General features: G+C 32.9%; 1 protein-coding gene and 1 long non-coding RNA gene across 7 annotated transcripts in view; one reads left to right on the forward strand and one right to left on the reverse strand.

The window, feature by feature from the left end:
- The window catches only part of LOC145283640 (solute carrier family 23 member 1-like), a 428,662-nt gene that overhangs the window by 344,452 nt on the left and 60,315 nt on the right, over window positions 1-23,895 (forward strand). For all 6 annotated transcript variants that reach the window (XM_080132600.1, XM_080132602.1, XM_080132601.1 and 3 more), the window contains 3 exons: window positions 13,808-13,990; window positions 16,878-17,035; window positions 23,067-23,152. In XM_080132600.1, coding sequence (XP_079988726.1) covers window positions 13,808-13,990; window positions 16,878-17,035; window positions 23,067-23,152 — 427 coding nt within the window. The remainder of the gene's footprint in view (window positions 1-13,807; window positions 13,991-16,877; window positions 17,036-23,066; window positions 23,153-23,895) is intronic.
- Window positions 1-23,895, reverse strand: part of LOC145283646 (uncharacterized) — a 173,089-nt gene that overhangs the window by 31,423 nt on the left and 117,771 nt on the right. The gene's annotated exons all lie outside the window — the stretch shown is intronic.

Raw genomic sequence — 23,895 nt, forward strand, 5'->3', positions numbered from 1 at the left:
CCATTGCTCTTTTTGCATCTCATAAATTCAGTTCTCTTTATTGTTCTAAGCACTTTCTCACATCTGAAGCCATTTTCTTTCTCTATAAATCTACTATCAGACCATGCATGGAGAGTATTGTTACCATATTTGGGTTGGTGAATCTGTCCCATTTGAAGGTCCTTGATAAGATGTATAAACGTATCTGTACTTTGATTGGTCCCACCCTTTCTTCTTCACTGCAACTGTTTCTCTCACAGACATGGTGTTGTTAGTCTCAGTCTTTTCTATAAATATACTATTATGACATGTGTTCTTCAGAATTGTCTGATCTATTCCCTGCTTTTGTTTCAGCTTATGTGACTCATCAGTCTAGATGTCTTCATCAATTCATTGTTTTAATTCCTCAGTGTAATGCAGCTTTCTATTTTTCAAGAACCACAGACTTCCTGCTGACTGTTTTCCTCCTACCTTTAACCTTGGTTATCTTTCGTTCTTATTATCTGGTTACATTAAGTGGCTTCACGCCTTGTCTGGAGTGATTTGCATAAAGAGAAAACTTGCCTGGTCCAGGTGGAGACATTGTTGAGTGAAGTGCTTAGATAAAGAAATAATTCAGAATATAGTGATTTGTTTTAAATAGAATTTTAAAAAATCCATTTTTGTTTTACCTTAATTTATTTTAGACTAGCAGGCCGCCCCGCATTTCCCAATCGTAAAATATGCTTAATATGATATTTTAATTCATGAAGATTTACCTCTCTAGCATTATTCATTATAATCTGAGCTTAGGCCATATGTATAATAAAACTTTACAAATTAACTGACTTAAACATATAAATGTATATTTGTGCATGCATAAAAGATATACATTAGTTTTACACCTGTCAACTGTTAGCATTTTTTCAAACTAAAACTAAAATTTGTTTCACATATTCGAATAGCCCATAAATTAAGTTTCAAGTTTGTAGACCAAAAATTGACTGAGTAGTTTGGTAGAGATTTTTCCGTATACACACACACACACACACACACACACACAAAAAAAAATCATTTTTATATGCAGATTTCAATAAATATTCGATTAATCTGTGTCCATGGTGTTATCTTGTTGGATTTTTAAAGTCTGACCCAAATAGCATTTAAGCTGACACATAAGACTTCGTTTCTAGCAAGTTGATTTTCATTTGCTATTTTTAGATAAGGATTAAAAATTTGTATTATTTAGACTACTGTTCACATCTTGGATATTATTCTCACAATAATGTAACTCAAGAATCTGTACAAAATCTTGAACAAAACCTTTTATTTAATCCATGGGGATAGCTAGCTCGTATTCTATCAATCATGACTTGAATAATTCATAATTATATTGATAGTATCATCTGTACTGCAGATTGAACCTTCAACCTCGAGAAGACTGTAATTTAGAATTTATTATTACTTAGCAATCATATATAGATATAAAGTTTACTTAGTCTGGGCCAGACAATTTATATTCTAAAACATTTTTAACTATTAACTGAAAAATAAAATTTGTGTGGAACTGATCTCATCTCTGCTATATCATGAGGGTCATTCCAAAAGTAAAGCCTCCTATTTTATTAACTCAAAAAGTTGAAGAGCTACAAAGACAGGAGTGATACCATTAAAACGAGCAACCTTTTGTGCTCCAAAAGTTATTCTACATACCACCATTCTGAATGTATTTTTGCAGAAATTCAAAGACTCATCTCTGCTTCTGATGCACGTCCATGATGGGGGTTACTTTCTTAGAGTCTCACACCGTCGATATCTGCAACAGAGATGAAACTTTCAGGTTATGAATGCATAAGTTAAGTCATCATAACAATGCAATTTGCAATCCGTTCTGATCCATTCGGGCAGAATAAAAAATAGCCATTACTTCTGGAGCACCCTTCATAATAAAGGAATTCTCTGCTGAGCTAGCCTTTGTTCTCTCCAAACTCTACAACAATGGCTAACCGAATTTTGCTTCCCTGAAAGCTGAAAAACTGCCTTTGTGATACTAGTACTCAAGAATTCTGGTGAGAATTGACTTTCTCAATTATCATGCGATTATTTTCCTCCCCCTCTTTGCTTAAATCTTTGAGTCATTAATCAAACAAACACTGGTTCATCACTTCGTAAATGCTAAGCTTCTTTCTGACCAACAGTATGGATTTAGGCAAGGCCGTTATATTGCAGATTGCATCTCTGAAAGCATATGCCATGCACTGGATAAGGCAGAGCAAACTATGGTGGTAGATCTTGGTATATCCAAAGTCTTTGACAAGTTCTAGCATGATGGTCTCATGAAAATTAAATCATATGGTGTTACCAAATCAGATCCTTTTTAAACCAGAGAAAAATCCAGGTTGTCCTCTATAACTGTACATCCAAACAACATGATATTAATGTGGATGTGCCTCAGGGACTGATCCTCGGATCTTTATTAATTCTGACATTCATAAACGACCTTTCTAATAAAATTGTGTCAGAGATGAGTATATTTGCTGATGACACCATATTTTATAATAGACCTGAGGGAAAAACTAATGTACAAGGCAATTGCTGGATCTTTAGAAAATGACCATCAGTCCGTAATAGAATGGGGATGAAAAGTGGATAATAATATTTAATGCTACTAAATTGAAGCTTCTTTCCTTTAATAATTGCAAGAAACCTTTTCAACTACCGATTACCATGACTAATAACACTTTATCTGAGAACTCATTGCTCAAACTTCTTAGCTTAACATTCACATACAACATGAACTGGAAAAAATACAGCAAAGACTTTGCCAAGGCTGCTGCAAAGAAAGTGGGCTCCCTCTACTATGCTAGAAAACTACTCATACTTGATAGACTCCTGTATTTCTACAAAGCCACCATTCACCCATGCATGGAGTATTGTTACCACATCTGGGCTGATACATCTACCACTAGTCTCTCTGTTTTCGAGGTCCCAAATAGTCTCCAATCTCATAGACCCCCCCCCCTATCGACCAAACTCCGACCCTTGCTGTATCAATGTAATGTTGCATCCCCGTGCTTGTTAGACAAGTATTTTAAAGAGATATGCTCGGACGAAGTCGTAGCACTTGTAATCTCTTAATATAAATATCCCAGGCAAGCAGCAAAATCCCAAACCTTCACTGTTTTGGAATCTTCTTCATCTTTCCTGGCTGTAGTAGCATGCAGAAATTTAAATTTACTGCTAACAGATACCTTGCTGCTCAACTCCCTACATAGTGTCCCTGTAAGTATAGTCCAGAATAGTAGCTCTCTTCTGTCCAAGTGACAATATGCCTTATTTGGAGTGAATAAGAGTTTTTAAAACAATTAAAAAAAAAACTTATCTAGAAGTGTAAGCCAAGTTTAGTTTCAGAACAGTTTTCGATGGTCAGTTGTTCTACACAAGTCCTGGAGATGACTGGTTCTCAGTAGACAGTTCTCGAGTTGGAATTCAGAGCAAAAGATTCTTCCCGTGTTGACACGAAGAAAATATATGCAAAGTTGCTACAGAAAGGTTTAATATTTATGGAGCAATTCTGATTTCTGATTGGTTGGTAGCAGAATGTGAATTAATTTGATTCGGCAGTTCCTAGCATCATTGTTTATAAATAGATTCTCCCGACTGTGTGGGATCATACCTCATTATAATACAAAAATATTGCAACAACTTATATTTGCTAGAAGAACTTTTTTTCCCTTGTAACTAAATTTTACTTCCTTTTCTGTATAAGTTTAAAAAATGAGTAAACACTATTGTGCCATTTTAAAAATTAAAAACTAAAATAACCTCACTGTATGCAGGCAATATTCGATGAGGTTAGTTAATTAAAAAAAATAGTTTAATATGTACTTTCTACCTATGTTATTTTATAATTTCATGCTTATTGTAAAATTTCCTAAATGAATAAATTTTTTAAAGTTACGAAAGGTGAGAATCACATACAAACGCACAAGATTTTTGTATTATTACATAGATTATTAAACTTTTACGAACACCTTTACAATCTTCAGGAAGAGACATATTTGATTCATTCCCTTAAATGCTATTTCATTTCGTGTAACCAAACGATTTTTTAAACTGTTACAAAACAGGAAAATGGAAGTAGATTTTTGTAACCTAAAAAAAAATTAAGTTTGTTTTTGATGTTTAAAAAAAGAGGTGAAGTGATAGTCAGACCAGTTGGCAATGAGGTAAACCCAAATCTGTTCATGCACAATACAAATTTAATCTATGATAAAAATACTTTTTGTTGCCATTCTCACATCTTTTTTTTTTCTTCTGCCTTTCATTTTTGTCATCAGAATATGCTTTATCGCATTAACGTGAGATCCTAAAGATGAAGGACTTTGGGATTAAATAAATCCTTTCCACAATATTACAGGTAGTTATCACTCCCCTTCCTCCCTCCTATTTTTTATCCTCTCCCCCAATTTTAATTTTCTTTTCACATTAATAGCTATGAATATTTTATATCCTTGCTTCTATGTTTTTAGCAACCACAGTATTCAGGTATATCTTTCTCATTCGAACTGGTGCCATTTTGCATCTTATCGGGGATAAAACATGCTTTTCAAAATAAAAAGATAATTATTTTGATTGTTTATCAACCCTTTTTGTGGGAAAATTTTTTTTTCTGCTTCAAACTCCTTATATCTTCAAATATTATATTTATTCATGGAGTCTGGGTTGGTCATTTTGTTTTATAGCAGAACTCTTTTTTTTTTTTTTTATTATCTATTAGGTTGGTGCAAAAATAATGTCGTTTTATATATATAGATAGAAACATTATTTTTGCACCAACCTAATAATACTGAATCCAGAAAGGGTGGAAAAACAATAAAATCAATGTTTGATGCATTTTTGGCCAGGAAGTCAATATCTTCTGACAGCTTGATTTGGTAGCACCAGTGAGCAATAATGAAGAAAATGATTGCATTTACATACAGATATAAATAATTATATATTTTCTTGAATATCATGTCACGTCATTTGAAAGTGAAAATCATATATTTTTATTTGATAAACATTTTAATATAAATTTAATTTCATTTGCATGTTTATTATCAGATAAACAGTTCATCAAATACAAACGTAAAAATGTGTGTGTGGGGGGGCTACAGCAACATGTAATCTAGTATATATTATAATACACAGAAAAGAACAATAGATATTAAAACCAAAGAACGAATACATGTATTCGTATTAATTGGATTAATCGGACTACTGTTCTCATCTTGAGTGCAATTTTCACAATGTTTTGGTCGATGTAACCTCCAATCTTCTTTTTGAACTCAGGAATTTGGACAGAATTTCAAACAGAACATAGAGGTAGTATGCTCGTTTTCTCAGCCATGACTAGATAGAGGTTCTAAATAATTTGTAATTGTATTTTTCAGTCTCCCACATTGAGAATTGAATCTTCAACCTTCAGGAGAATGTAACTTTTACAATTGGTTTTTCCAAGTACTCTAACCACTGCGCCACATGTCCTTGCAGACAATTCTAGTACAAATTTTAGGCGCCTTAAATCTATTTTTACTTTATGAGTACTTGGAAAAATAAATTGTAAAAGTGATATTTTCTTGAAGGTTGAAGTATGGGCGACTGAAAAATACAATTGTGAATTACTTAGGAGTCATGGCTGACAGAACAAAAACATACTACACACGTGAAGGATTCCAATCAAAATCTCGTCCAAATTCCCGAGTTCAACAAGATACACCTGAAAAAGGTCAGAGGTTACATCGATCAAAACGTTATGAAAATTAAACTTAAGATGAGAACAGTAAACCGATGAATCCAAATAATATGAATATCAAATCCTTATCTAAAAAATTCAGAAACAAAATTCATTACTATCACAAATGAGAAAAGAACACAAGTTGTCAGGGTCAGAGACAAACAACTGTGCATGAGCAATAAAATTAACTGTTATTTTTTTTATGCGTTTCTTAGAGTCTCTGAGACTGCTGTCAGAATATACAACCTAGGAAAAAGGCCTACAAGAGTTTAGGAGTGCAGGCCTCTGAATGAATCATTTGTTTTTCTAGATCAATTTACTCTTTAAAAGTCTGTGCACTTTAAGCACAAGCCAGAAAGAAGATTCAATTAATAATATCAATGTTTTATGCACTTTTGGTCAAGAAGCCAGTATGTTTAGACAGCCTGATCTGGTATCACCAGATACTAATGTTGAGCCAATGTTGAGTAAGAATATATATAAAAAGATATAACTTATATAAAAACGTGTTGACTGCTTGGCATTGCAAAACAACATATTTACACAGGTAAGCAAATACTTTGATAATAAAATTTATGAGAAATTGATAAAACATCAAAAAATATGTCTGGTTCAGTAACTGACTTCTAAAAAGGAGGATAAAAGTGTCTACGTCAGTGCTTTTCAACCAAGATTCCATGGAACCTTAGGGTTCCCCCAGTACAGTCCAAGGGTTCCACAATTTCTAAATTAGAACAAGGAACAAATAAACAGGATCTTAAATTCAATTTTGAAAATCTATTTTATTATTATATGCATGTATTTTAAAATTTACTACTTAAATATACGAAATATTACATAATTAAACTTGCTATATTTGAAAGGTTAATTTGTCTTGCCACTATTAGGTTTGCTTTTATATATTCTTTTTATACAATGAAGGTCAAAAGAATCGCACTAAAAATCATGAGAATATTTTCATTTCATTTTAATTTTTAAATCTTTTTTTTTTTTTTTTTTGCACAAGACAACTAAATTATTGCATAGGGTTTCCATGGGGTTCTGCTTGAGCAAAAAGGTTAAAAAGCACTGGTCTACATCAATGGTTCCCAACCACTGTGCTGTGGCATACTAATATGCTACAAAATGATTACTGTTATACCACAATAATAGGTAGATGCCATTTAATTTCATTTTTTTTTTAATAAAGAGATTAAATTTATTAATTATTTTGACACTCTCAATTTAAAATCGCCGAATTTCTAGAATCTAAATGTTTTGCGCATATGAATATGTAAGCTTTTTTTATGGTTTATATTAATGATGGGATGATTAATTGGAATATCAGTTTTTTTCCAAATATTGGGAATAGGAATCAGAGCTGAATAATTCAGACTCGATTTCTATACCAAAACGATACCAGATACAGTATATGTTCATTTATATGAATAAAATTCTCAATCTTTGTTTTTTCTTGTTTTATTGCAAAAAGACTTTATAAGTAGAAAATATTTATTTTTTTGTGAACGGTGTGCAGCAAAAAAAAAAAAAAAAAAAATCATTAGTGTGTTGCCATTTAAAAACGGTTAGGAACTACTGGTCTAAATTTTATTTTAAATGTCTGCAAGTTACTACGTGTTTTTTGTTTTGGAGGTTTATCTCACAGTTTAAAACTCGCCTTTCAAACCTGGCTCCTAAGTTAATGTAAGTATTTTGTTTCAAATTAAGAGCCATTGAAACATAAAGCACATCTAGGTAACCATTACATCTCATGTGTGTATATATTAGGTAGGGTAACATCTACACTCCCTTTCAAAGAACAATATGCTCCCATAATTCAGAGGTGCTGACATGTGATACTTAAATCAAATTAAATACGACTTTGCACCTGAGAAATTATGTGCTGACATACGCTTCCAATTGTTCAACAATAAACCTTGAACATTTCTAATGCGGCATTCCAATGCAAAGTGTCTGATTTATTGCAAGATGATCAACTTCACATGTTCATTACATGTAATGAACAATTTACAGTTAAACATTGAAACATACAGACTCAACTTAATACTGTTAAAGTATGTTCAAATCCACAGAGCTATTTAGTTGAATCAAACTGGGTAAGATTTAAGATTCTGCCACACTATAATAAAGGCCAGTGTGTATTTGCATGAAGCATGTGCATACATTTATATATTTCTATGTACAGGATACACTCTACTCTAGTTAAACTAATTAACTGATCATTATGAATTTTAGAACACAGCTGCTAAGCTGAAGTGGGCTATATGCAGTTGAATTTAATTCTATGCAAAAATATTAAGAAGAGACGTTGAAGTCCTTTGTGAAAATACCTCTGAATTTTGTGAAACAAACAATAAGTATTAGACATTGATTAATATATATTCTACAAATTTGTTTCTTTGGAATATTTTAAAGTGTTTTTAGGGAGTATAATATGGGCACAACTTCCTCTTTAAAAATTAAAGTATTTCAAACTTGCATTAAATTTGATCCATAGTCATTAGAAACAAATTAAACTAGATTCTCTGAATTTCAATTTCTTTTCAAGCTTTAAATGTTGACGTTTTCTAGAATCAAAATTATGTCATGGATTTTAATCAGAATTGGTATGAGGATTTAGGCATAATATTTATCATTATGTTTTGTTTTTGTTTTTGTTTTTTTATCTTTGTAAACGAATATAAAGGTGGTACAAAAACTTCTATTTATTAATTATTTAATATATATATACTAACTGACTCATGTCCCCCTGTATTGCCTGGAAAAGTAAATAAACTCAAGAAATTCCATGCCCAACCTTGAATGCTTCGGTGCGATCTCATTCATATGATTCAACTCATGTGTATTGATGTATCGTGCTAACTTGAAAACGATAAAATTCACTTTACTTTATTAGATATTTTCTAATTGAATAAAAATGTCGTCTGGCATCCACAGTTTTTTTTTTTTTTTTTTTTTTTTACAAAGGCATCACCACATTATCAAGGCCCAGAGGCCACTCAAGGATAAGGGTTAAAGAGTGTACAGTAGAAATTTGTCAATATAGTAATCATTAGTAATGAAAATTTGGTAAATTTAATAACTTATATGGAACGGCTCATCAAGAACTTATTTACTTTAGACTTGAACACAACCATATTGTAGTCAGCCGGAAAGCAGGAAAACGGAAGACAATTCCACAGTTTCAAAATGAAAATTATAATAAGAATTACAGTTGGAAATTGAAGTTTAAAAACTGTAGTGAAGTATTTTTTAATTGCACAGTCCATAAACTGCAGAAGTACCAAAATGATTACATATGTACATTTACAGATAATTTACTCCTGCAGTTTACAGACCATGCTATTTTTTTAATAGGATTTTCAAGTTAATTGCAATTTTTATAGTATCTTTTCTTAAGTTTTTAGGTGAAAGTACAGAATAGTTAACATGTTATGAATCGATTTCTAAATCACTAGCTGAGGTACCCGGCATTGATTGGGTGTGTGAAAGCGGTGTAGTAAGGAACCCCGGGGGTGCGGGATGGTTTAAAAAAGTGATAGTAGCAGGGTTCTTGGCACTGCCTGGGTGGAGTAAGGAACCTCAGGGGAAGGGGGATAAAAATAAATAAATAGTAGTGAGGGGGGAGGCGAGTGGGGGTACCCAGCGTTGCCCGGGTGTGTAAAGGTGATGTAGTAAGAAACCCCGAGGGGGGGGGGGATAAAAAGGTGTTAAAAATAGTGGTATAGTAGCGGGGTTCCCCGGCGTGCCTGGGTCGAATAAGGAACCGGGGGGGGGGGGGGGTAAAGTGTAAGAAGCGCGGGGGGGGGGGTCAATACACCAGTAGGCAGTTTGGGTGGAGAAAGAAAAAAGTGTTAGTAGGCAGGCAGGCTCAAACCCATAACGCGAAGAAGAAGAAAAAAAAAGTGACGTCTTTGTCGATGTCTCCATTGCACGATCGGAAGTCAAGAGCATTGAAATAAAGCGAAGTCAATCCAACGGTGATGATGACTTGCTAAAATGTTGGTGAAAAACTGCCGAGTTTAGGGTGAAGGAATCAATGTTTTTGGTCAATTTTTCAATATTTGTTATCTGAGACGTCGAGCTTACAAAATGATACCGATCTCGTGAGGATCCGTCACGTGTGTTGAAAGTTTTTGGCAGACATACACATTTTGCCCTTTATATATATAGATTAGCGGGGGTGCCCAGCATTGCCCGGGTGTTTGTAGGTGTAAAAGAAAAAAAAAGTTTTGGTAGGGAGGTAGGCTTGAACCCGAAGCCTTGGGGCAAATAGCCTGACAACTTACCACAACGCTACGAGGGCAGAGAAGTGATAATGGTTGAAATTAAACGTTTGAAAAAGCAGGTGGTTAAATGAACGTCAACGTGTGGTCTTCTAGGTCAAATATCACACCATAGAGAAATGAATTTTGTAACATAAAAGTCGCTGAAATAAAAGATAGATGACCTCGTTTTGTAAATCGGAGATATTATAATCTAAGGAGTATTGTCATAGGAGAACATATTTTCTCCTATGATTGGATTAAGAAATATATAAATATGTTTATTGATATATTAATTAAAACATAAAGATGTTTCTAGAATGTCGTTATTCATAAAAATAAATAATAATCGGCATCTATAAATATAAAAAGGCGTAGAACGCCTTTTTGTTCTTTTTTTGAGTCTCTAGAAGGTTCCAGGAAGTTCCTTTTAAAACTCATATAAAAGAAACGCTATTGGTGGGTAAAGTTCAGTTCGTGACATATTTTGGGATGCAAACAGAGGCAACCAACGTCCGAATTCCGGCTTCCTCATAAGGCCGTAAAAACAAAAATCTCACTGAAGAACTGCTGTCTGGATTCTGGTAAAGTTTTTATTTATTGTTTGAGTTTGTTGACCGAAGCACATATACATATAAAGCAAACCATTTCAAAACACAATACATTAAGAATTACAATCTTTATGATCTAAGGGAGACAATTTATTAGCGAGTTGTCACCCTTCAAACATGGTAATCTTTTCTTTTGTTTTCCTTGTTAATTTATATTTAAATAAATTTCTTTTTCGTTAAATCTTTTTCTTTTGTTTTAATTTTATTACATGTGGGTGCTGATAAATCCCTAGACCATAAGAGCTATGATCGGCACACATATGTAATAGTATATAAAAAGTTGTAAGCATGAGTGCTCCCCCTCCAAAAACCTTTGCTGGACATAAAAAAATGCATACACACACACATTTTCGCTTTTATATTATAGATAACGTCATTTGAGCACAGTCAGTAAACTGAAGAAGTACCACTAATGAATCTACCTTTACAGATAAATGGAGGGGGGGGGCTTTTTACTAAAAAAATTTTTATGAAATCATATTTACTATTTTTGGAGTTTACAAATGTGGTGAAATATTTTGAAATCCATTCTTAACATAACTGTTCTGTACGTTCACCTGACAATTTAATAAATAAGATAGTAACAACTGAATTAAACTTGAAAATCCTATTTTAAAAATGGCACAGTCTGTAAACTGCAGAAATACCAAACAAATAAATTTAGGTGGGAGAGGATAGCATTTTTATATATATATATATATATATATATATATATATATAATACTCCTCACCTTGAGTTGAGCATATTGAGAAGTTATACACGAATTACCATTAGCGTATAAGCGACGCTCTTTGCGTAAACAAATCGAACAGAGGTATTTCGGACGATGTCAAAACTTCGTTAAATTCACTACTCGTTCAGCAGCCGCCAATAGCGTAATGGTTAGGAGCCTTGACTGCCGTACAGACGGTCGGGTTTAAATCCTGGCTTGAGGTAGTTGCCTGTCTAGCCGCACTGATAAGCTGTGAAACAGCGAAACAGTACTGTATGTGGAAGACATATATATATATATAACTTTGTGGACCTTGCGCCCTTGCTTGAATCTTGTCTTTGACGATCAGGCGAGGTGCAGTGCATAGAGACATTGAATCTCTACAGTTCCAGGTGAGCATTGTCTGAAGATAGTGGTTTCAATCCTACCCAAAGCCGGCCAGAGGATTAGTTGGCTAAAACGTGGTGAGATGACAACAACTATGAAAGGCAGTAATTACTGATGATACAATTAAGGGATTCAGCATTCCTATCCAGTCACGGTTAACCACCTCAGGAAGGCCAGAGGAAAAGTTGGCCGAAACATTGTGAAACAACAGCTATAAAAATGAGGATAATAGTCCACAAATAAATAAAATATACAAATTACTAATCTCAAAGAATTTCAATAATTAAATAATATACAATTGCATGTTTTTTGTATATTTTGTATTTCGTTTTTTGTTTTTCTTTACTTACTATTATGAACAATAATTAAATTAGGGAGTTAGGCAGATGTTCTCGCTAACATTTGTATATTTTTTGTATTATATATAACCCACTTCCCCTGATTCCACAACCCCTTCCATCTACCTTCTCTTTTTATCTACCCTTATTTCTTTCATTCATTCTTTTTCTTTCATTTTCTCTATTATCTTTATTTCATTTTCCAGTCCTTTTCAAATAACAGAAAGACATCTAAAAGAATGACTATTTAAAATCTGGGTTCACTGTAAAGATTTGGCCCCAAGATTTCTCTTTTCTAAAGGAATTGCAGCAGAAATATGTATGCACATATGTAGCTAATAATGTTTGTATGAATGAATGAATAAGTATACTATAATAATGCTCTGGTTGTAATTGAGCATTTCTCGATAAACATCTCATAAAAGCCATCTTAAAAAAAACTATGTGACTGTATTCGTCACTATAGAGTTACTTCTCTCCAAAAAATATTTTCGAAAAAAAAAAAAACAGCATGGTTTGAAATGAATTAAAAAAAAAATTGTAAGTAAAAACACTTGGTGTAATGTTGAGTATATGTTCCGCAATGGGGAAGGTTAGTCCAGTGGTCAAGACAAAACCTGCGATAAATAGACGTGAGTTTCATTTTTTCCTTTTGTAAATTTGGTGAAGGCTATTTCTCATTGTTAGAAATTATTTGGAAGGTTATTTCTAACTTGTATAATAAAGGCAAAAACACTTTTAAGAACAATCATCTTTCTTTGGATAAACTAAACCAAGGCAGTTATTGCATTCAATCAAATATATATTACAATTCCAAACACAACAAAGAGATACGTAGTCAGTTTCTTATGTAATTTCCAAAAACTTGTTCTGGAAGGTGATTTCCTTGCTTAAGAAAGTCGGTTTAGCAGAGGTGAGATCCTCTCCACCCCGCCCTTTTTTTTTAAATCAAAATTAACTTCCTCCAATATTGAAGAGTTCCTTCTTATGAGAGTTCTTTTGTGAGAGTTTATATAGAATCTCTCGTCTTAAATAAAGTGTGCAAAAAAAAAAAAACAACATAAATTATAATAAACCCAGTTACACAAATTACCAAACATCTTATTCAGAATATTTCCAATATCATGCAAACATGCATATTCGCTATACCATACATTACGACCATGTAATCCCTACAGCCACCTACCTTGAAAATGCTGCTGTGAAACCTGACATAGTTATATGGAATAAGTCAGAGAGAGTTGCAACCTTGATTGAAGTGAGTGTTCCTAATGATGGTGGTCTTAACAGAGCTGAAAGAGAGAAACAGACCAAATACCAAGGTCTCATGTATGATATGAAAAGAAACTGGAACCTAAAGGGGATATCGATCATACCAGTTATCATAGGTGCCACAGGACTTATGAAGAAGAACCTGAAGTCCTACCTAACTAATATTCCTGGTGAACCAAGTGCAAAAGAGATTCAGACAATTGCACTTAAGGGAACAGCAATGATACTAAAAAGAGCTCTCGGTTGGTTTCAATAAAAAGGCGGGGCAATGTTGGCAGCTGGTTTGGCTGCCCCATACCCGGCATTACAATCTTTAAAGAAAGAAAAAAAAAAAAAAAAAACTGAAAAAAAAATAATAAATAACATTGTAGTACATGATATATTGTCAAAAATACATTCATGCAATTTTTTTTATTTGTTTACATTCCAAATTTCTCTGGATTATAAACAGTTAAAAAAATAAAAAAATTTTTTTCTTTTACAGGAGGATTCAATGGCAAATGATTTACCAAAAGAAAAGGCCACTCCAAATGGAGACGTTGTCGCACTAACGGGTATGAATGTTCACATAGATGATCCTCCTGCCATGGATCCGAACAAAAGTGATCTTCATTATGGAGTTGAAGATAATCCACCCATTTACATGACATTTTTCTTTGGACTACAGGTAACAATTAATAGATACATAAGATCTCTCTCTCTCTCTCTCTCTCTCTCTCTCTCTCTCTCTCTCTCTCTCTCTCTCTCTCTCTCTCTCATACATTTATGAATTACTATTATCAAATTTCTGTATTCTCTTTTTTCCCCACCCCTGATTTCACATTCCCTGCACATATGAACCCCAAGAAAATTGAATACAAATCCTCTCTCCACAAATTAACAGTTGTAAAAAAAAAACATTGGCTTGATCTAGATTCAAATTGGAATTGAAAACTACACCCATTTTTGTATTATGTCATTTCAATTGTGCTGTGTTTTCATAAGTAAAAGGACTGGTCAGCTGTTTGCTTTTATTATTTTACTATCTATTGTTAATCATAGATATTAGATGAAAAAAAAAATTATGAATATAATGAATGAATATTTTTGTGAAATAAATAAAAACTGTCCACAAATTGAATACTTCTAGAAACGCTATCAGCTTGCATTGTTACTGTAACTATTACATGCAGTTTCATTTGCAGTAACAATACCCCTTTTATGTTTTAGAGTTTTTGAGATGAGTATTCAAATTACTGTTTTCATCTTGAGAGTTATTCCCACAATTTCAGCTGATGTAACCTTTGACCTTCTTCAGGTGTACCTTGTTGAACTCTGGGAATCTTCACAGAATTTTGAACAGAACACTTTATTTTATCTATGCAGGTAGAATGCTCTCATTTAGTCAGCCATGAAGTCAAATAATTTGCAATTGTATTCTTAGTATCGCTCACACTGAGGATTGAACATTCAACATCCAGAGGAGTACATCTTAGAACTGAATTTTACATAGTACTTTATCCGTTACACCACAGGTTCTTACAGCAATCTAAAAAAAAATAAATAAAAATAAAAATAGTTTTAAGGCTCCCAAAAATTCATACTAGAATTGTCTGCAAGGACCTGTGGTGTAACAGATAACGTGCTAAGTAAAACACTTAATTTGTGGAGGGGAGATTCCCGAGTTCGACAAAAAGATTTCCTAGTTTAATAAGATACACCTGACAAAGGCCAAATTTTACATTAGTCGAAATAATACAAAATAATCCTTATTTATGAACAAAAAAAAATTTGAAAAAAAATCGGTCAAGTTTTATTTAATTTTTTTTTTTTTTTATTAAAATAGAAATATTTTGAACATTTTCCCATTGCAAGCTATCTTTCTCACTGCCAGTATATAACATCTGTGTAAGGAGTCTGTTGCTGTCTGAAGGTTAGTGTTACCCCGCCGTCCTCTTTCACCAGTTTTCAGCATAATAATCGAGCAAAAATCAGATGAATATACACGATCTGATTGGATCAGCTACAATATCCTGTTGGTGAAGCTAAATATGTCAAAGCTTGATAAGTTCCTGACAATCAGTTATGTTGGTTTGACCATGTTGAAAAAAAACTGATTCTTAGCTAAGAAAACTTGGATTTTAACAGTGGAATTTGGATAGAATCCATCCTCACAGTCACAAAGCTTGGAGACTAGGATCTCACACTGCTAGAAAATATCAGACTCCTGACCAAGGAAAATAAGACTGAGAATTTAAGTAATATCTATAACACGATTTTAAAAAACACTGGATTTACTAACATGGAAATCTAATATAAGAAACTAGATAGCCAAAAGGATAATAAAAATAGAGAAATATCATTTGGTTCACCCTGTCATATAATCGAATGCTGAAAACTAAACTAAATAAGACATCTCTCGATCTTATTGATAAACATTTTTGGTTCCTCTTCATTATTGAAGCGAAATTCGAAAATTGAAGTATTGAATTTTCAGTGAAACCAATGGTATATACTGAATTGTTATGTCACAGTAATGAAAATATCCAAAATTTACAAAAAACAATAAGGTAGAAAATGAATTATTAAAGAAAATAGTTTTTGAAGACAATTAATAAAAATAAATTTTGCTAATTTGACCAAAGGTTTTCCGTTTTCAGAAAATATTTACCTCCCTTTTGTTATAATTAGAACTCTGATTTCTTTTTTTGCAAAACGCAATTTTCGCTAATTGTCTTTGGAAACTTTTTTTTATTAATAATTTGTAATCTACCTTATCATTTTTCGTAATTTTTGGATATGTTCATTACTGTGACATGAAAATTCAGTAGATGCCATTGGTTTCACTTGAAATTCAATATTTCAATTTTCAAATTTCACTACAATAATGAAGAACCACATTTTTGGTGCTTATACGGTATAATATATATATATATATATATATATATATATATATATATATTATAAAATATACGGTATAATATATATATATAAAATATAAAATTTGTAATCTAATTAAGTTCTTCAATACATTTACATCATAAGCAAAAAATAAGCATTTTCACTAAAAATTAGGAAAAATTAATGAGTAGAATTTTAATTAAAAATAAAAATCAATTTTCGTATTTTGCTGATTCATTATTACTTGATTAAATGACAGTGACTTCTCCCCCTTTGCTTTGTGGGTATTTCTGCTATTATCAGATTTATCAGATTCCAGATACTCGCCCGCTATCTCATTCATACATTCCACCTGAGAGATCTTTTTAAGAGTCTAGTCATCCCTTTAAATGCAATTAGTTGTATCTCTCTTGCACTTGATTCACCGGGTATTTTTGCCAGATAGTTTTGGAAAAGTCTGGTTGCTCCTATAATTACTGAAATAATAGACAATCTTCCTAAGATTCCAGTTTCTTCACAAATGCAATTATGTGTGGGTGTAAGATGAATGGAAAAAAAACTTATATATCTACAATCTACTATACTTAAAAAAAAATAACAGAAAGAAAAAACAGCATATAACTTTTATTTATCTTTTTATTTTATTTATTTATTTCATTTCATTTATTTTTCAGCAAGCTATGATTTCTTTATCTGGTAGCTTGACTGTTTCACTGTTTGTTGCCAAATTAGTGTGTGCCCAAGCAGATGAAGAATTTAAAGCTAAACTTCTTTGTACCACCATGTTCATGTCAGGAGTCTGCAGTCTACTACAAACTGTTGTAGGAATAAGGTAAGAAGAAAAATGGTGATGATGATATTAATAAAGCAAGTTTTTTTTTCTTTATTCAGAAAAAAAAAACATTTAAATTGTTTGAGATTCATATAATCATACAACTAAATATGTTCAGTGTTTTGTTTTAAATTTGTTTGTTTTATGCAATTGCTGATGAAAATGATTTTATACAAAAAATGGTAAAGGAACAAATATATATACAGCTACATGGTAGGCAGCTGAGGATCCCCATTTTCTATTTAACAATTTTAGTTAAGGCTTTTGCTTTTTTTTTTTTATCCTTATATAGTTGAATATTTTTTTTATTGAAAGTGGCTTATGCAAGTCCTAAGTCTGCGATAAGTTAAATTTACTTTTTTAAAAAAAAATTTCTGGAATTTAAACTGCATTCTTTATTTTTATTTTTACTTTTTTTTTTTTTTACTCAAAGCTTATTTAGGCTATATATGTATTATATTATAATTGCTTATTAACTTTATGCCATCTTACATATAAAGTAAAGTCATTGTTTTCCCTTATTTTAATAACCGGAATATCTTTCTTAATAAAAGGTAACAATCTCTTTCTCAGGCTTACTTGTATATGCCAAATATAGTGTATTTTTTGGGTTTTTTTTTAATTTTATGTAATTGCTGACAAAAATGTTTTTATACAGGAATTGGAAAAGGAACAAAAACGAAACTTTTTCTTTTTCTATATTTAAAAAAAATTTTTTTAATTACATTTTCACCCCAAACAAGGCATATTGCCACTTTGTTGTAGGGGGCTACTATCAGAGACATAAGCATCAGGGGTACTGTGTAGGGAGTTGGACAGCAAGATATCGGTTCACGTTGCACTTGAACTTCTGCATGTTAGTACAGTTGGGGAAGCAGGGAATTCCAAAGTTTAGCTGTCCTGGGGAAGAAACTACTGGAGTAGAAGACTCTCTTACATCTAGGAATCTCTACTGTGAAGGAGTGGGATTTAGCTGCTTGTCGGGTTTGTTGGGGGTATTTACGTTGAGGGGGCACAAGTGCTTGCAGTTCGTCAGAGCATTCACCGTTAAAGTACTTGTAGAAAAGGCAGAGGGATACAACATTTCATCGATGTGACGGGCTGAAGTTTAGATGACAATTCAGGACCTATCAGATTGGCGACTCTCTTTTGAACCTTGTCTAGGAGCGAGAGACTAGTAGTAGATGCACCAGCCCAAATATGACAACAATACTCCATACATGGGCTAATGGTGGCCTTATAGAGGTATAGGATACTTTCGGGCATTAGTATCTTTCTAGCACGGTAGAGAGAACCTAAATTCTTCGCAGCGGTCCTAGCGATACTCTCAATGTAATTGTTCCAACTCATGTTTCCTGAGAGCATTAGGCCGAGGAGTTTAAAGGATGTACTCTCAGATAAAGAGTCATTGGCCATTGCTATTGGTGGTAGAGAAGATTTCTTGTAATTATTTAAGGAAACGAGTTTATTCTTGGCAGCATTGAATGTGACCATCCATTTATGTCCCCATTCCACTACAGATCGGAGGTCATCCTCTAGTGCTTCTGCCATTTCTTTAGATATGTGTTCATTTGTTTTCCTGTCATGCCTGTTAGAGTGTGGTGTCATCAGCATATATACCCATCTCACAGGGAGGTCATTTATGAATATTAGTAATAAAAGAGGTCCAAGGATAGACCCCTGAGGCACTCCCGCATTTATATCGTATTGTTTAGATGTATGACCGTCGAGGACAACCTGGATTTTTCTCTTATCTAAGAAGGATTTAATTATGTCATGTATTCTTCCAGTGATACCATATGATCTGATTTTCCTGAGAAGACCTTCATGCCATACCCTGTCAAAAGCCTTAGATATATCTAGAACTACCGCTCCACCTCCCCTGCTTTGTCTAGTGACTGGTATATATGTTCTGAGATTACAGTGAGGATGTCTGCTGTTGAACGGGCTTGTCTAAATCCATATTGTTGGTCAGTCAGAAGTTTAGCATCTGTAAGATGATGGACTAGAGCTTGGTTAATTATTGTCTCAAATATTTTTGCGAAAAGTGGGAGGAGGCTAATGGGGCGATAATTTACTGGGTCAGTTCTTTTGCCAGAATTCTTGAAAACTGGTACTACAGAAACAGTTTTCCAGCAGGTGAGAAAGCAAGATTCATTAAGGTATTGGTTGTAAAGTTTGGAGAGAACTGGAGCTACTTCGGCGGAGCACTTTTTTAATAGCACAGCCAGGATGAGATCAGGTCCACATGCTTTTGCAGTGTCAAGATTTCTTATGATAGCATGCACCTGAGAAGGGGTAATTTTCAGAACGTCTAGCGTGGCGTCAGTCCGCAAAGGAAAGTCAGGGAGGGGGTGGTTGGCAGGGTCCAGTGTGGAGTTGGAGGCAAACCGACTGGCAAGTATGTTAGCCTTCTCAGTTGCAGAGCAAACAACCTCATGATTGTTGGATAGTGGGGGGATTGTTGATTGCCCATTATTTACTACACTGTTGTAGATTCTCCAGAAGTCACGAGTTCCTAATTTCTGTGCTTCAATGCGTTTTTTGGTGGTTTCAGTAAATTCTCTCTTAGCTGTCGCTATTTCTTTCTTACAATTACTTCTGGCTTCTATATACTGGACTTATGTCAGTTAAATCTGCGGTACACATGCTGCCTTTGTTCAATGGCGGCTGCACAAGTAGAAGTAAACCATTGAGGAGAGGGGGGGGGCTTGCTATAAAATTTCCATGTGGGGATATGTGCTTCAATTGCTGTTTTGAACCATTCAGTGGTCTTATTTGCGCACTGTTCAGTAGGAAGTGAAAAGATATTTTGCCATGGGGCGTCCCTGATGAGATCCCTGATGGCTTCCCAGTCAACCTTTTTTATAATATCTCGTTGTTTTTAGCAGTGGCTCTTCAGTTTTGGCTCTAAAGTTTAGGGCTATATCAACTATTACCACTGCATGATCGGCATTCCCAAGTGGAACTGTGGTCAGAAATAAATCTAGAAGTGATGCGAGTTGTTCTTGCTGGTCTGGGAAACGGATTGGAAACATAACCATCTGTGATAGGGAATGAGATATAGAGAAATTAACTTTGATATGTCATCTTACATATAAAGTAAGGTTTTCCCTTATTTTATTGACCGGTATATCTTTCTCAATAAAAAGTAGATTAAACAATCTGTTTCATCAGATTTATATACTTATGTTTTTTTTGTTTTTTTTTAATTTTTCAAATTTCAATCGATTTAATCTTCTTGGTCAATATTTTATTTTTAACTAGCAGGAGCCGTCTCGATGTTACTTGGGATAGAATATAAAAGAATGATTTAACTTTTTAAAAAATATCTGTAAAATATTTTATGTGTTAGAGTGAGAGATCACTGTGTGTGTTCCTTTGTTTTTCATGGGAGGGGTGCAGGGGTTAGGGTTAGATTTTGGTTAATTTATGGTAAAAATGAGAAAATTGTTTGGTGAAGTTAATAAATGAATGTGTAGTATATGTTATGATACTAATCTTTTTTTCCTCAGTCATTGGGAGAGAAATGCTTCTAAACTGAGACAATCAAAAGAGTAATAGGGACACAGTATTTGTTTTGAATGAATTGTGTTTTTTGTTTTATTTTATTATGTAGATGTGTTCTTAAAAATAATGGGAAGGAAAAACAATTTTTAAAGTGGCCTAAAAAATTTTGTAAAAAAATAGCTTTAATTGACTTCTGGGTTGTTTTTTTTTTTTGTGTGTATGTGGAAATTTTATTTATTATTTCCTGTTATGAAACCTAAATAAACATTTATTTTAAAAGTCAAAAGAACAGATTGTTTTCTTTTAATTTGACTGGTATTTGTGATTTTTTATCCCTTGTTATATATGAAATAATTTTATTTTCATTTATTTATTTATTTATTTATTTTTTTTACAAAGATGATCTAAATATGTTTCTTGTAGACAAACAATTTTAAATCCTTGTAGACTGACGCTGAGAAATAAACTGGAGAAAAAAAGCAGTTAATAAGTAGATTGACTATTATAAAATTTAAACTGACTTACAAAGAAGTAAATAATTATTTTAAAACTTTAGTGATTTTTCTTTTAACTATTCCTTATGTTTGAAAGAATGTGTTTATATTTTATGCTAAAAGTTATTAATTGATGTACTGCTATCTTCAGAAACCAAACATTTGTCTATGGTTTCATTAAAAACAAAGATGGGAAGAAACAAGTTTGTGTTGTCTTCAAATGTTTAGCAAATAAAAATAGTATGTATTGATCACACTACTATCAATAATTTCCCCCCACTCTTTATCTGTGCCTCAACCTAAATGTAGATTCCATGAACAAAGCTTCTTTCTTAGAACTGCACGCCTGTGGAACTCTCTTCCGATTGCCTGCTTTCCAGTTGACTACAGTCTGATTGTCTTCAAGTCTAACATAAACAAGTTCTTGATGAACCGTCCCCCTAAGTAATCCAATTTACAAAATTCCCACTACTTATGTTTACTACGCTATAATCACATTGACTAATGTATACCCATTACCTCTTATCCTTGATAAATGGTGATTCCTGTGTAAAAAATAAATAAAAAAAATACTAATATAAAAAAAAATTACAGGTGTGTTCCAAAAGTAATGCTTTTTTTCCCACCTGAATGGATCAAAGGGTATTGCAACTTGCATTATTATAATGAGTGAACTTATGCATTCATGACTTGAAAGTTTAATCTCTCTGTTGCAGATATTGACGGTGTGAGAGTCTAAGAAAACACCTTTTGTCATGGACATGCATCAGAAGTAGAAATGACATTGAATTCCTATATGCAGAAAAAATTGAACCTATCAACATTCACTGGCGCCTGTTGAACATTTACAAAGCCAGTGCAGTTAATGTTGACACAGTTTACCGATTTCAGAGTGACAATAGAGATGTGAATGACCAAAACGTGCTTCAGATGCCCATGCACAGTCACCACACTGTCGCTGGCAAAAGTACATTCAGAGTGGTGGTGACTATGTAGAAAAATAAATTCTGCAGCACAAAAGGTCATTCATTTTAATGGTACCACTCTTGTCTTCATAGCTATTCAACTTTTTTTTTAGTTAAAAGCTAGGATGCATTACTTTTGGAATAACCCTCGTATGATTTTATAATATATATACATAAGTGTTACTTTATTGCATTACAAAGATTTGTTTGTTTTTAATGATTTTGTCATTTAAAAATGTCAATTGATATTAATTTTTTTATGAGCATAAAGAATAACTTATTTGACGATTCATATTTGATGGTAGTTTGCTCTTAAATTAGTTTAAATAATTTTTTAAAATGAATTTTTGTAGCATCAAATTTAAAAAAAAATTAACACTATTTGATTATATTTAAATCATAGATGAATACTTACTTAAGGTTGTTTACAGACACTCAAAGTATGAAACGATTTATTTTCCAATTTTTTTTATGTTAACGTTATTTTGAACTAGCAGACCACCCGGCATTGAGTGGTCATAAAATACTTATATATGATATTTTAATTCATGCATATTTAATATCTATTATTATGAAGTCAATTCTCTATTGATTATTATATTATACCCAATACATAGTAGTGATTTCAAAAGTTAAAAAAAAAAAAAAATATGACTTCAGTGTCATCAGCTAGAATCGAAACCAAAACATTTAGCTCTCCAATGATATTCACTATCATCTGACCTAAGTCCAGATGCATATCAAAACTTTAAAAATTGATGCAGTTAAATAATATATTTGCGCATGTGTAGAAAATACACATCAAGTCGAATTATACGTACCAAGTTCCAATTTTTCAATTCTGACCCCCCCCCCTTAGCCGCTATTTTTACTTTTTTATTTGTTCCACAGGTTTGAATCTTCTATATATCAAGTTGGTAGACTAAAAATTTATAGAAAAATTTGGTGGAAACCATTCCACACACACAAGATTATATATATATATAGTGTTTAATTGTAAGTACAAATGTTTTTACAAGCATCTTTTTTTCATAATTTAAATTTCTTTGTATATTCTTTCAGATTACCCCTATACCAAGGTCCTAGTATAGAATATATGATTCCATTAATGGCAATGTCAACACTATCCGAATGGCAATGTCCTGAAAGTGAGTAATCCTTTTAGAACTTTTTATTTCAAAATGAAGCCCATCCAATTAGATTATTTAACAAACTCAAGTTCGAAAATAAATTTTTTACCTAAAATCGACTAATACTAAAAATATATAATTATTGTGTTAGCTTCAGAATTATCCTAATTATCTCCCTTTGACCGATATCAGTGATCTCCTTTAAGTTATCCTGGTCAATCTTAGAGAAATGTGCTCTCCTATTTGAAAGTTAAGAAAATTTATTTTATGCATGTATGGAAGTTAGAATGGGGCCCTCTTTCTATCTCTCTTTGGCTGATCTTTCAAAGCTATAAGACGTCTGGCCATCATATATGGCTTTCACAAACGCTTGTGCCATGTCTGCCAGGTGTCTTTCTTGATAGTAGCTGCATAGATTCCCAGAACAGCCCAACACTAATGTAAGTAATATTTAATTATACGTTGTCCATGCATATTCTTAATCTCCATATTAATCAACATGTATCTTTCTAAGTGTATCGAAATTCTGCCGTCGTACGCATCGGTCTGCTCAGTCACAGCAACAGTTGCCACCATTCATAACAACCTTCAGGCGCGATTCTCCATCGTCTATCTAGACGGAAGGATGCCAACAACAATTTTGTACTAATGTTGCTGTTAGTTTTGCATATCATATAATATTAAGTATCATCGTGCATATTTCATATCCCACACATTACATTCGTCGTTGACAAAATCTTTATTTGAGAATAAATGTGTAC

This window comes from Euprymna scolopes, chromosome 8, assembly GCF_053919585.1.
Source record: "Euprymna scolopes isolate OS-2025 chromosome 8, ASM5391958v1, whole genome shotgun sequence".
Taxonomy (NCBI): Eukaryota; Metazoa; Mollusca; class Cephalopoda; order Sepiida; family Sepiolidae; genus Euprymna; species Euprymna scolopes.